The sequence below is a fragment of the Achroia grisella genome, unplaced genomic scaffold (assembly GCF_030625045.1).
Source record: "Achroia grisella isolate CSIRO2021 unplaced genomic scaffold, CSIRO_AGI_Agris_v1 utg598, whole genome shotgun sequence".
Taxonomy (NCBI): domain Eukaryota; kingdom Metazoa; phylum Arthropoda; class Insecta; order Lepidoptera; family Pyralidae; genus Achroia; species Achroia grisella.
Window position 1 is genome coordinate 240,963 of NW_026712958.1, and position 14,294 is coordinate 255,256.

General features: G+C 36.7%; 1 protein-coding gene across 1 annotated transcript in view; it reads right to left on the reverse strand.

The window, feature by feature from the left end:
- Positions 1-1,792: 1,792 nt before the first annotated feature.
- LOC131848863 (calcium/calmodulin-dependent protein kinase kinase 1) overlaps positions 1,793-14,294 on the reverse strand; it is a 121,254-nt gene continuing 108,752 nt past the window's right edge. Inside the window, exons 6-12 of the mRNA XM_059198810.1 lie at positions 13,055-13,225; positions 7,108-7,255; positions 6,206-6,399; positions 5,255-5,470; positions 3,926-4,093; positions 2,482-2,687; positions 1,793-1,898 (exon numbers count right to left, since the gene is read on the reverse strand). Coding sequence (XP_059054793.1) covers positions 1,793-1,898; positions 2,482-2,687; positions 3,926-4,093; positions 5,255-5,470; positions 6,206-6,399; positions 7,108-7,255; positions 13,055-13,225 — 1,209 coding nt within the window. The remainder of the gene's footprint in view (positions 1,899-2,481; positions 2,688-3,925; positions 4,094-5,254; positions 5,471-6,205; positions 6,400-7,107; positions 7,256-13,054; positions 13,226-14,294) is intronic.

Below are 14,294 nucleotides of genomic sequence, written 5' to 3' on the forward strand. Positions count from 1 at the left end.
TGATTTCTTAGTAATTATTTTACGGCTTTAGATGTTAGTCCTTTAATGTTTTGTCTATGTCTTCTGTTATTTTACTGAATATTATCAATGACAAATTTAGCTATTTTTAATTTTATTCTGTTTCTATGTACATTGTATTATGAAATTGTATTATTGTAAATATGTACAGCATTAAAAAACAAATACGAGCCGAGTTTCTTGTCAGTTCTTCTCATCTCGGAATCATTCCGAACTGACGGTAGATTTGACATATAAGAATCTGTAATAGACCTACATAAATAAAGATATTTTGAATTTGAATTGTTCTATTCCGTTTCTACATTGTATATCTGTATTACGTAAAGATTGATCCGGAGTGAAATTATATGAGTACAGACCTTTATAAAAAAAAACAAACTTACCCTTAGCCCATAAAAAAATTAAATGCTAAAAGTTAAAATGCATTTCATTGTACAGGGTGCATGTTAATTAGAAATATTATATTTATAGTTGAACATACAAATAGATAAAATTGATTCTAACACCCTGTATCACTCTCTACAAATGTATGTTCGAGTCTCACTTTAACTTCCTTATTCTCTTATCGGTAACGTTCTACCAGACTGTAAATATTAGGTTTTATATATATATACAATTATACATACACGAATGAATGAATATTAAAAATATGATAGTTATTTGACTAGTTTCAGATATTTTTTTTATAATTTGAACATTATTTCTTTATCAATTTAGTCCCTTTATTCATAAAAACGTTAATCTTCTAAGGTATCTGAAATTTCATTTTTAGGTACACGTTTCTAAATTTTATAGAACACGACAAAAAACTTTAATGGTAAGTGTGTTTTTTTTGTTTTTATTTTTATGAATAAAGAAGTAAAACGTAAGTACTACTAGTGAGTACTACATGAGAGAAGAGAAAAGTTTGTGCTATAGTTACCCCAAAGTTAATCCTGGGGTAAGTTTAGCGCGGACCCTATTTTACATTAATATGAATGTCAAAATACATGTCAAAGTACATTTTTTTCTATGTCACTAAAATCAGTGGGTGCCCATTTTGACAGACTAAATTTACCCCCGAGGAATGTAGGCCTTTATTTTAATTATATTATTTAATTTGTAGCCGAGAATTTGAGGCAAAACTATCACGCTAATCAAATTATTACAATATTTTGATAAATGTTTTTTTAAATGAAGACAGAGATTAAGTGATAATTTTGGCTTAAATTAACCCCTACGATTATCTTTCTATTATAGTGTGAATCTTTGTGTGAATAAAATTTATATAGATGAGATTTTGGGGTACAAACTATTGTTGCCATCTGTCCACCAAATTAATGAAGTTACCCCGAGGACTATGTGTATAGGCCTTTATGTGACCGATATTGTTGCATTTGTAGTAGAGATTTAATGTAAATTAATGAAGTTGCCCCGAGGACCTTCAGCGTAGGCCTTTATGAGACGTAGGATTTTTGAATTTGTAATAGATTTAGAAGTAAAATTATTATTACTACTTGAAACGAATATAACTAGTTAATCAGGTAACCCCCGAGGTCCGTCTGCATAGGCCTATACGCAAATGCTATTTTTGCATTTGTAGTAGAGATTTTGTGGTCAAACTATTATTACCATTTACTTCTATTCACGTAAATTAATGAAGTTACCCCCGAGGATTGTGTGCATAGGCCTTTATGTGAGTGACATAGTTGAATGTATAGAGATTTGGTGTTAAAATTATGGCGGCCAAGTAAGTACGGGCCGAGGGGCGCGGCAGTAGCGCGCGTAAGCCGTATCACCGCGCGGACTTCACGCGCTCTGTCGGTGAATTCTTGTCTTTGTCTTGGCTCTGGTCGCGAGACTCGTCCACCGATTCCAGTCCTATGTCGAAAGATTGTTGTCTGTAAATAAAAATATATGATTACACTCATACTTATATAAAATCAGCTACAGATCTAGTTTAAGTATAGGAATGTTTTGTCACTTTTTTTTCATAGGAAAAAAGTAGAAATCGGTTGGAAGAAAAATTAAAAATAGTCAAATTCAAAGTTAAAAGAAAATAATAATACATATAATAATTTATATTCCAATTGATGTAAGAAATATTTGTTCATTGTTTCTTTTGTGATGATCTATTGTATTGTTAATCGGATTAATTTGATTAATTTAGTAATACTATTAATTTTATAAAAAAAAAAATGTGTATGGAGTGTTGAACATTGTTAATCGGATTTATTTGGTTTCTTTAATAATAATAATTTTATATATAAATTCTTCGGTGATAAACAATCACCGAAGAATCAGTCAGAAATACGAAGCATATCATAAAACCAATTCGAACTCATAACCTTCGAAATCCAAGTCAGCCAGTATACTACTAGGACCCGACGCTGATTTGTATAAACGAGTCCGGTAAATTATACAGGGTGACACGGGTAATCCGCACTTCCCTATGGGGATTAAGATGTTATACAGCGTACAAACCTGTGAATGAGATAGTTCCCCGGGGCGGAGAGCGAGCGCCCCGCGCGGGCCAGCCCTGGGCGACGTGCCCCCGCCGCGGCCGCGCCCCCCGCCGCGCCCCCCGCCGCGCCCCCCGCCGCCCCCGGGGAGGCGGCGGCCCCCGGGCCCGCGTCCGAGCCGCCCCCGCGCCGCGCCGCGCTCCCTTCCCGACTTCGCAGGAACGGGTTCTGTCGGGGGTACATTCATTATTTTGGGGTATAGCAAAGTCTTAGAGTGTCAGGAGGAAATTGTTAAGGATAAGGATCTATTGGTTCCATTATTAGACTTGTAATTATTGTTATTATTTATTTCAAACCCATATTATAAATACCGTATAGACTAACATACATATGAAATAATATTTTAAAACTAATATATTGATCTCGTCTGTATGGTCACGGTACTGATGACGGCAATTTGCCACGGTAGCGCCGATACACCACACCCTTCGGCCAGTAGTCCTTTTCATGAAGGTAGGCACCATGTTGGTCGGGACCCGGGCTACGAACGCCTTGAAACTCGCGTTGTGACTCGACTCCAGGTGTGTCACCCTCAATGTCAAGTTACTCTTGGTTCGTATATAATCGACAAAGTCCTGCTCCTTAGTGGCGTAGTGTAGACGGGACAGGTACATTGCCGTGGTTGGTGTAGCAGCACGCAGCAGTAAGTTGTAATTACAACTTACTGCTGCGTGCTGCTGCTGGAGTCAGTCACAACGCGAGTTTCAATGCGTACCCTGTACACCATCGTGATTAATGCGAAACAGGGTTCTAAGGGTTTGTATGGAAGCATCGTCTTATTAAAGCTAGAACTTTGAAGCTTTTTGTAGGCTGTTGGTTAATAAAATAGGGGATGAAAGTTTGTATAGAAATTAGTCACTTTTGAAGATAGAACGATGAAACTTTGGCCTTTTTGGGTTAGATTATTAAATATTTATTCTGTACTTGCTCAAGGTACTATTCCACGCGGACGAAGTTATGGGCACAGCTAGTATAATAATAATAATAAAGACCAAATGAGGTAGGTCGCTCCTCGACGAAAGTAAATTTAATCCGAACAGGGTGATCACCAGTGGGCACTTTAATTGAAATAAATGTAGGGGTTAAACAATATCTACCACAAATTATTATACGCAAAAAACATTTAAAAAAATAATATACCTAAACATAATTACATAGTATAAAACAAAGTCGCTGTCGCTGTCTGTCCGTCCATATGTATGCTAAAATCGTTAAAATTACGCAACGGATTTTGAAGCGGTTTTGTTTAATACATAGAGTGATTCAAGAGGAAGGTTTATATGTATAATATATGCAAACTCGGGCGAAGCCGGGGCGAGAAGCTGGTTAACAATAAATAAAATGGCCCTATGTGAGAAATAACTTTTTTCAATGCGTTAAAAATGTTTTAAACGATATTTACATACCTGAAAGCTATGCTTCTTCAGCATGGTCTTGATCAGGATTAAAGTTGACAAGTTGGGTATGGAGGTGACCACGCGGGCCATATCCTCGTCAGTCACTTCCACCAACCGGCAGTTCTCTTGCTCGGATGGTAACGTCTCTTTACCATCATCCGTGACCCAATCATGTTCCTGGCGGGAGTGAAAACTTGTTTATTTTTTTATATAACTGTGACGAACAAATTGACGGCTCAACTTTCCTGGTGATAGTAAAAACAAGTTTCTTGCTCATTCTTCTTGTGATGAATCCGAATGAGCCGTAGAATAAAAAAACTTGACTATTCAAAAGTGCTAATATTAAGTTTATTTGAATAAAGATTATTTCTATTTCTAAGTTTTTTTTATGTAATTGTGACAAACAAATTGACGGCTCAACTTTCCTGGTGATAGTAAAAACAATTTTTTTTATGTAACTGCGACAAATAGACTTACGGTCCACTTGATAGGTGCATCTGTTGCCTATATACAGGATAAGTTGGAAAGGGCTATACCAAGCAGCAAGGATATGAAAGTCATGGTATCGATGAACTTTCGTTCTACAACTTTCGTTGATACCATAAAAAAATCATATATTTTTCTAGAAAAATATGTTTAAATTTGTTATACAAAAATAAGCAAAAACTATGATTTTTACGAAAACAGCGCGGAAGGATTGCAGAACGCTAATATTTTTAAACTATAGCATAAAAAATACATTAAATCAATAAAAAAAACATTACATTATTTGACACATATCCGCATATATCCTCTTTGGTTTAATTTTTATTCTCAGTGTGTTGCTTCAAAGTACTTTTTCTATTTTTTATTATGGTCGAATTTCGACCACTGTGTGACCTTTAATTAATATACTAATTTGTATTAATGTATTTTCTTTTTATATCAACGTAACACTTAAGAAACAGTAGTCATCATCATAATCATTTCAGCCTGGAACATGTCCACTGCTGAACAAAGGTCTCCCCCAATAATCTCCACGACGTTTGGTTGTTGGCATTCAACCTCTACCAGCGATCTTGACTAGATCGTGAGTCCACCTTGCTGGAGTCCTTCCTACGCTGCATCTTCCGGTCCGTGGTCGCCATTCGAGGACTTTATTGCCCCAACGGCCATCTGTCCTAGGAGCTATGTGCCCTGCCCATTGCCACTTCAGTTTCGCAATTCTACGGGTTCTTTGGTTTTTCAGCGGATCTCCTCATTTCTGATTCGATCATGCAGATAAACTCCGACTATAGCTCTCTCTATTGCCCTCTGAGTAATAGTATTTTAATAGTAATATTATCTTTACAAACTTACCTTAATTTCCTGCATAGTGACTCTCGTTGTGGGATTTTTGTCAAGCATCCTACTCAGTAGATCCTTCAGACTCGTCGACAGTTGCGGTTTTTGAGGGAACGTCAGGGGTTCTTCTAGTACCCTTCGTTGGAGTTCATTCGCTGTTGGACCGACCCAGGGTACTCGGCCCGTGACCATCGCGAATAGAGTAACCCCTAATGACCAGATGTCTGCAGCCTGAGTAGAATAAAACGGATATACGTATAAAACTAATTGTTAAGTTATAGTGAAAAGTATTATATATAGATCTGTGTAATATTATGATCTGTGGGAAGATTTACAATAAAATACGGTTCTGGTTTGACCCCTTTCTTTTTGGATTCATTGCCGACTGAATAATAATAACTCCTGAGAAATCGTTTCATTATTTAAAGGCGTGTTGATGTAACACGGCAAAGATGTCCTTCAAACCTATACATGGGAACTGCTCGGAGTTTACCTATATCGGTGAACCTGTTATAAAGCTACACCTAGGTCACAAGTCCCGAGAAATGCTCGGAGTTTCCCTCTCTGCCACACAGTGAACCCGCCTCAAACCTACACCCGGGTCAAAAGCAACGGAAACTGCTCGGAGTTTCTCTCTCTGCCACACGGTGGACCCGACTTAAACCTACACCCTGGTCACAAGTCCTGGGAACTGCTCGGAATTTTCCTCCCTGCTATATGGTGGACCCGACTTAAATCTACTTTCTGTTCACATGTCCCGGAAATTGGTCGGAGTTTCTCACTCTGCCACACGGTGGACCCGATTTAAAGCTACATCCGCGTCACAAGTCCCGGGAAATGCTTAGAGTTTCCTCTCTGACTTCCATCCAGGCCACAAGTGCCGGAAACTGCTCGGAGTTTCTCAGCCACATGGATCCGGCTTCCGCACGGTCAATCTATGGAATGTAAAGTTCGTTTGTGTATTACCTCTCCAATATATTTATCTGCTTGTGCCGTGGCCTCTGGCGCTCTGAAAGCAGGAGTACCAACTGCACCGGACAGTCTACCACCACCACCGGCCAGCTCGCCGCATGCTCCCAAGTCTGCCACTTGGACACGACCCTCACCGAGGAGCAGGTTGGCAGGCTTGATATCCCGATGAGCGATCCGCTGGTAGTGCACTGTAGGTTGGTATAGTCGAAACATATCAGAAACTGATTCAATCCGATTGGATGATTACTTAAAAAGGTTGTCTAGAAATAATGCTTATGTGATAAGACCCATTGTATCTTATTACTTCTATTTATGATCTTTATAATTTCCATCTGCTGCTAAAGAGTAAATAAATAAATAAAACTCTACATAATATCTCAGGACAATTCACACAGCGCCATCTAGTCCCAAGTTAAACAGAGCTTGTGTTATGGGTACTAGACAACTGATATAAATACTTAGATATTTTATTTTTCTTTCTAAATAGATACATAAAATAGATAATAAAATATCCAGACCGATACAAACACTTGACACAAACATGAATACAGATATTTGTACTTGTACGAGGAATCGAATCCGCTACAATCGGAAATAAAGTGGCGATCAGAATAAAATGCATTTATTTCCATTTTCTAATTACTTAGGAAAATTACTCTGGTAAAGCTGAAAGCGAAATTCTGTCTATCTGTTTGTTCCGGCTAATCTCTGAAATGGCTGGACCGATTTTGACGGGATGTTTTTTGCCAGGTAGCTGATGTAGTAAGGAGTAACTTAGGCTACTTTTATTTTAGATAAATAAAGTTATTTTCCACGCGGAGGAAGTTGCGGGTACAGCTAGTGTTGAAATATAACATTATATTTCTATTTATAATAAATATACAAAGATTACTCACAGTATTCTACCCCTAAAACAACATCCCTGAAGTACTTCCTGGCGAGGGGTTCACTCAGTGGATTCTCAGTGGGGATGTCGATGACTGGTCCACCTTCCAGCAGCTGGAACACCAAGTACAACTGGTCTTCCGCTGGATCATCTAAAACCTGAATAAGAAAACTATATGAGGTAACACTTTTAGACAGAGGGTACCTATCTATGGTAGGTACTTCGACAAATATTGACAAACTGGCTGACCCGCGCAATTTTGTATGCATCACACTTACTTGACCAATACCTATACTTTTAGATAGATAAATAGATACCTTTTTCGCAATTATTAAAAAAACTAGTTAACCCGGGCAATTTTGTCTGCATTACACTTACTTGGCCAATTTACATAAAATCTTTTCAAATTATACCCTACTAGCTTTTACCCGCGGCTTCGCTCGCATTGAATCCATTAAATAACTTCATTACTGGTAGATGGAGCTGATTTATAATTGATTTCTTACTCAATTACTGTCTGATAGAAGTCACTGTTTTTATTATTTTGTCTTTTATAAAAAATAAAATATCAATATTTTTTCAAGTTTATCAAGTTTTTTTTTAATAAAAAGTATCCTATATTCATTCTAATACCTCCAAGAATATGTGTACAAAATTTCATGATGATCGGTTCAGTAGTTTTTGCGTGAAAGCGTAACAAATATCCCTACTCTCACATTTGTATTGCTACGTTTACATTCAGCCGCTTCCCCTGCCACTCGCGCTGCCGGAAATATTGCCAGGCGACAACTGAGCGAGAGGGCTGAATGTAAAAACACGATGCCAGTCCTTTGACTCGCGCACGAAAAACCGACAATCGAAAGAGCGCCGGGCAGCGCGAGTGGCAGCGCCAATGGCATGGGAAGTGCTTCCACTCGTGTCTACACTCTCGCGCTGCTCACTTGCCTGCCCACTCGGGCTGAGTGTAAATTGGGCATAACATTAGTATGTAATATTATGTTATCTGTGATATTAGTAAGGATATGTTATGCGTACATCATATGTACATTAGTAACATAGCATATAAGCTATGGTACTGTAAAATTTTGTCAAAATCCGTTCAGTAGTTTTCGCGTGAACGAGTAACAAACATCCTTCAATCTTGCGTTTATAATATTAGTAAGATTCAATACATGAATACATTTTTTTTCACACCATGTAGGTGACAGACTAGCATACGACCCATCTGATGGTAAACAGTTATCGTAGCCTATGGACGCCTGAAACACCAGTGGTGCCACATGTGGGTTGCCGACCCTTAAGAAACCTTAATATACCCTTCTTGACCCTTAATTACCCCATGCTGTAATCTCTCGAGAAAACCTCGACAGGTAGTTCATTTCACAATCTAAGTGTACGCGGGAGGAAGCTCCTCTAAAACCGCAATGTTTATATAAAATAGAGACAATTAAAGAAATAATGTACTTATATTTATTCCCTCTTTGGTATAAACAAAAATACAGTTGCACAGCAGAAATACAGAAATAGAATCGTATACTGGCCTGTATTGTATGTATTTTTGCCTGGCACGATTTTCGTACCTGCAAAAGTTTTTTTTAGATGACGTTTAAAAGTATAAATGATCTCCAGGTGTCAAGTGAGTAGCATCATATTTAAAACTACCTCTAAATGCAGATGTATTGTGACCTGGAATTTATATTAATATTATATATGAATTTATAGATGATAGCAATATATAGCAAGTATAAGTTTATTTGCGGACAACGTTATAATTTATTTTTCATACTGCTATCTTGATATATGCTAGCGTAGCGGCTTTTGTATTGATTGCCGCATGCATCCTCATGTAAAGTGCGAATACTGTAACTACCATATAGTAATTTTTGTAGCTGTGACGTGGTCGAGTGGAATGAGTAGTCATGCTCACTAAAATGTCCAGACATGTGGCGGCGTGGTGGGCCGGGTCATTGGGCTCCCTAAAATATGGTCGAGCGCAGTGATGGCTGGCTCATCCGTCATACTTGTGAACGAGTGCTGCTTGTACATGCACATGTAAATATCTATATATCTATCTATATCTTATCACTACGACTGATTTAATCTTATTGTGTTTTTATATTTGAGCCTAAATAAATTAGTGCTGGTTGGTAGTTTGTATTCACACGTTTCGACTTGTAAAATGTGAACTTACAAGGATTGTTTAAAAGAGCAACACACAAGTTTCTTGCTTATTCTTCTTGTGATGAGAAAGCTTTCCGAATAAACGGTAGATTTTAAAAAAATTTTGACTATTTAAAAGTGCTTAAATTAAGTTTATTTGAATAAATGATTTTCTATTCTATTCTATTCTATAGAGGTAATGTTTGCATTTTTGTTTATTTGGGGTAGTCGCCGGTTCTGCTGATCCGATTCTAAAATTTCTTTCACTGGTAGAAAAGTATATTATCCCTGATTGTTATAGGCTTATAACATCACGCTACGACAAATAGTAGCAGAGCAGCGATGAAAAATGAGGCAAAAATATTCGGACTACTCTAACGCTGTCGGCCGCAGCTGGCCTTTACAGCTTCACCGGACGATAGGGGGCGAGTGCCGACTCATGGAGTGGCTGAAGGCCAACTCCCGCCTGACGGATACGACTTTAGTCTGAGTGCGCCGCTAGGGGTTCGAACCTCGGCTCAGGCCGTCGTAATTTCGATCCCCGTTTGAATTTGACGGGACCCGATTTTGACGGGACTTTTTTTATCATGTAGCTGATGTAATAAGGAGTAACTTAGTAGCCTCGTGAACTGGCTCTCAATCATAGAAATATTGAAATCAAAAATCATTTATTCATTCAGCTTCAGCGCACTAACCGGCTATACTGTCCTATATTAATAAAAAAAAATCCTATATGAATACAAGTTTTTTTGTATTAATTTTTTTTCCTACCGTCCAGTTCAGTATACAGATCCAATTGAGAAGAACTGGCAAGAAACTCAATATTTTTTTTTTAAACTTAGTTTATTTACAATGTATATTTATATAGGTGTCTATGTCTAACATTAAATGAAAATCCCGTGCATGAACAACTATTGCCGTGCACGCTCGTCATTCAAGTAATCGTTTAGTGAGTAATAGGCTTTGCTCAGTAAATATGATTTACTAGTTGGCCCATGCTAAACCGTCTGCATCACACTTGCCTGACATTTATCTAATATCATTTTAAATTATAGCCTATATGTTAATCCGATGTGTGAGCTATATTACTGTAACGTTTCATTAAAATTCGTTTAGAATAGAATAGAATAGAATTTTTATTAACTCGTTTTTACAGTAATAACATATGAAATACAAGAATAATTTACACATTAAAAAACGGAGTCAATGTGGGCCACAACTCGGCATAATGCTGGAAATAGTTTCCAGCGCTGATTTTCAGTTCGGCCCTCAGTACGGACGCGCAAATATTACAATTAAAAAATACGTATACATTAACTTAATAAATCAGATACTATGCAATTAAAATAAAAATAATAATATCAAGAGAAAAGTATATAAATAATAAAAAGTCAAATTATATATTAATAATCTTAAATAATAATCCTAAAACATTATATCCGTAATGGATAAAAGAAAAAATAAACAATTATAAAGAAATAAAATTTAAAAAAAAATACCCACAGTGATGCGTACAGTGCATTTTATGTATTCTAATAACGGTATCGTAGTATTAAAATAAAAATATCCATAACACTTTTAGTAATTTTTGCGTGATAGAGTAACAAACAATAAGGTAATATTGGATGGAAAGTTTGTGAGTACGGATGGATACCCACAAACTTTCCATCAACATTACCGTAAAGTTTCATCAAAACATGTTCAGTAGTTTTTGTAAAAAGAATCACATCCATCTATCCACATTCAGAAGTTTTTGCGTGAATGAGCAAAAGTTGGGAGGATGGGTTACGAACACTGATTAGATTATTTGCTTTTGCAATAGCATATGCTGGTGGTCACTCTATACTCCCAAATTTGAATTTAAAAATGAATCTGTATTATTGTAAACATGTACAACATTTATTTGAAAAGAATACGAGCTGAGTTTCTTGTCAGTTCTTCTCATAGTTAATTTTTAACTTTCGAGTTTAATATACTTTATTTAAATTATTAACCGGGTCTTAACACGAATATTTTATCGTAAAGGGGCCGTTCAAGTATTACGTAAGCACTATAGGGGGGCGGGGGGTCTTTTCTTTGCTTATTTTGGATGACATGGGGGTGGGGGAGTCTGTATGATGATTACGTCATCGGTCGTAATTTACTTTTTTACACGAATGGCAACTCTCACATTGTCTTTGTTAAAAAAACAATACATTAATTGAGAGATGTTTACGTAAGCATGGGGGGAGGGGTAAGAGCTTTGCTTACTTTTGCTGACAACGGGGGATGAGGGGTAAATAATTGTGATAAATCTGCTTACGTAATACTTGAACAGCCCCAAATAAAGGTCTAAAACCTCTCTAGACGTTTCGACTAGGTTACACTAGCCGTGGTCACGAGCTGACTGGAGTAACAGCGTTGTCAATGTAGATAGGTGGCAGCAGTTTTTTCTTCATCTACCGTCACTAGATTGTTAATGTTTACATGTGACCACGGCTAGTGCAACCTAGTCGAAACGTCGAGAGAGGTAAATACCTTTATTTGCCATAAAATTATTCGTGTTAACCCGGTTAATAATTTAAATAAAGTTCTTCTCATCTCGAAGCAATAGCACATGAGAATAGAGTGACCATCAGAGTCAGTCTATTAATAATAATAATAATAATCTCAGGACAATTCACACAGCGCCATCTAGACCCAAGTTAAGCTAGCTAAAGCTTGTGTTATGGGTCCTAGACAACTGATACAAATACATAGATAATTTTTTTTCTTTTTCCTAAATACATACATATTATACATAGAAAATACCCAGACCGATACAAACAATCATACTCATGAATACAAATGTTTGTGCCGTGCGAGGAATCGAACCTGCGACCATCGGTCGTAAAGCGGTATGCTAGACCGCTAGACCACCGAGGTCGTCAAATACAAACATGTACAACCTCACTTGAAAAGAATACGAGCTGAGTTTCTTGTCAGTTCTTCTCATCTCGAAATCATTCCGAACTGACGGTAGATTTGACATATCATAAGAGTCTGTAATAGACCTACATGAATAAAGATATTTTGATCGCGATTAAGTAATTAATTAATGACAATTATGACACATTCTAATTCTGTCAAAAATAAAAAAAAAACGATACAACGCCGTCCTTACTAACATTATAAATGCGAAAGTAACTCTGTCTGTCTGTCCCGCTTTCACGCCAAAACTACTGGACCGATTTAAATAACATTTGGTACACAGATAGTCTAGATACTAAGAAAGGATATATGCTACTTTTTAATGCGATAAAAGGGTTGTAAGGGGTTGAAAGGGGCGATGAAAGTTTATATGAAAGTATCATCATTAATGCTTGAAACTTATTGTTTAGGATGTTGATTAAATATAAATAAATATAATATTCAAAGTTGGTAATTTTACCCTTAGTGGTTAAAATAAAATAGGGGATGAAAGTTTGTATAGAAAATCGACATTTTTGAAGTCAAGCTACGTAATTTTTTTTTGGGTAATTTGGGTTAGATTATTGAATATTTTTCATTTATTTGGGCAAGGTGACTACAACATGCGTACGAAGTCGCGGGCACAGCTAGTCCATTGATTTTTTCTTTTTTTTTTTTTTCACTTTATTTTTTTTTTTGGGATTTTTGTGCACATAATGTGGCGATGACAATCCCATCGTACCTATACTAATTAACAAAAATAAACTAAAAAACTTAATCTAATATGATACCATCCAGAACAATAACTTGGCTGCATCGGATAGTCTATTGATAAGAAGTGAACAACTCAACAAAGGCTATACACTCACCTCAACTAATTTAACAACATTAGGATGGTCCAGTTTCTTAAGTACAGCAATTTCCCGGTACACACGTTGCAGAGGATCCGGTGGAGGACCAGGCCCTGGTCTTCTAGGTGGGGTCCTGCCGAACAGGCCGGCTCGCCGCATCAGCTTCCGCTTTGACAGAATCTTCATTGCCTGATGAGAATAATTAATGTTACTGTGGAATAGACTCATTGGCACGCTTTACTTGTTACGGTCGTGGGTTCGATCCCGCGCGGTATAAATATATTTATATTCATGAGTATGATAGTTTGTATCGGTCTGGACTTTTATATATATTATGTATGTATTTACAAAAATAAATGTATTTAAACATAGTAAAGAGTTTGTGTCTGTTTGTTTGAATGCGCTAATCTCAGGAACTACTGGTTCGAATTGAAAAATTATTTTTGAATTCTAATTCAAATTCAAAAATCATTTATTCATGTAGGACATTTTAGCCGCTTATGAACGTCAAGTTTTTACATTATAATATTTTGTGTTGGATAGTCCATTTATCGAGGAAGGCTTTAAACTATATAACACTAGCTGTCCCGGCAAACGTTGTTTTGCCTTAGAAAAAAAAAATTAGGGGTGGACTACCCCTAACATTTAGGGGGATGAAAAATAGATGTTGGCCGATTCTCAGATCTACTCAATACGCTCACAAAATTTCATGAGAATCGGTCAAGCCGTTTCGGACGAGTATGGGAACGAAAACTGTGACACGAGAATTTTATATATAATATAAGTTTACACTACGACCAATAGGAGCGGAGCTGCAATGACAAATATTGCAAAAGGTGAGGAATGAAACACAGACGAAGTTGCGGTTAGTTGGTATACTATAGAAATAGAAATAATCTTTATTCAAATAAACTCATTACAAGCACTTTTGAATAGTCATATTTTGATTCTACCACTCATTCGGAATGCAGATTCATCACAAGAAGAATGAGCAAGAAACTTGTGTGTTGCTCTTTTTAATAGATTTTTTTTTTATATAAATAATTACAGTATAACAAGTAAGAGGCATGCGATAATCAACATAGAAGTCGCTACGCACTCATTATTAATGTAATCAGATAATATTGTCAGTGCTATGGATTTAAAGTTTTTCTATAAAAACATTATTATCGTTAACGAATTCTTCAATTTTATAGTAAGCTTTTTTGCAAAGGAACTGTTTTATTTGACATTTAAATCTTTTTTCTGGCAGATTTAT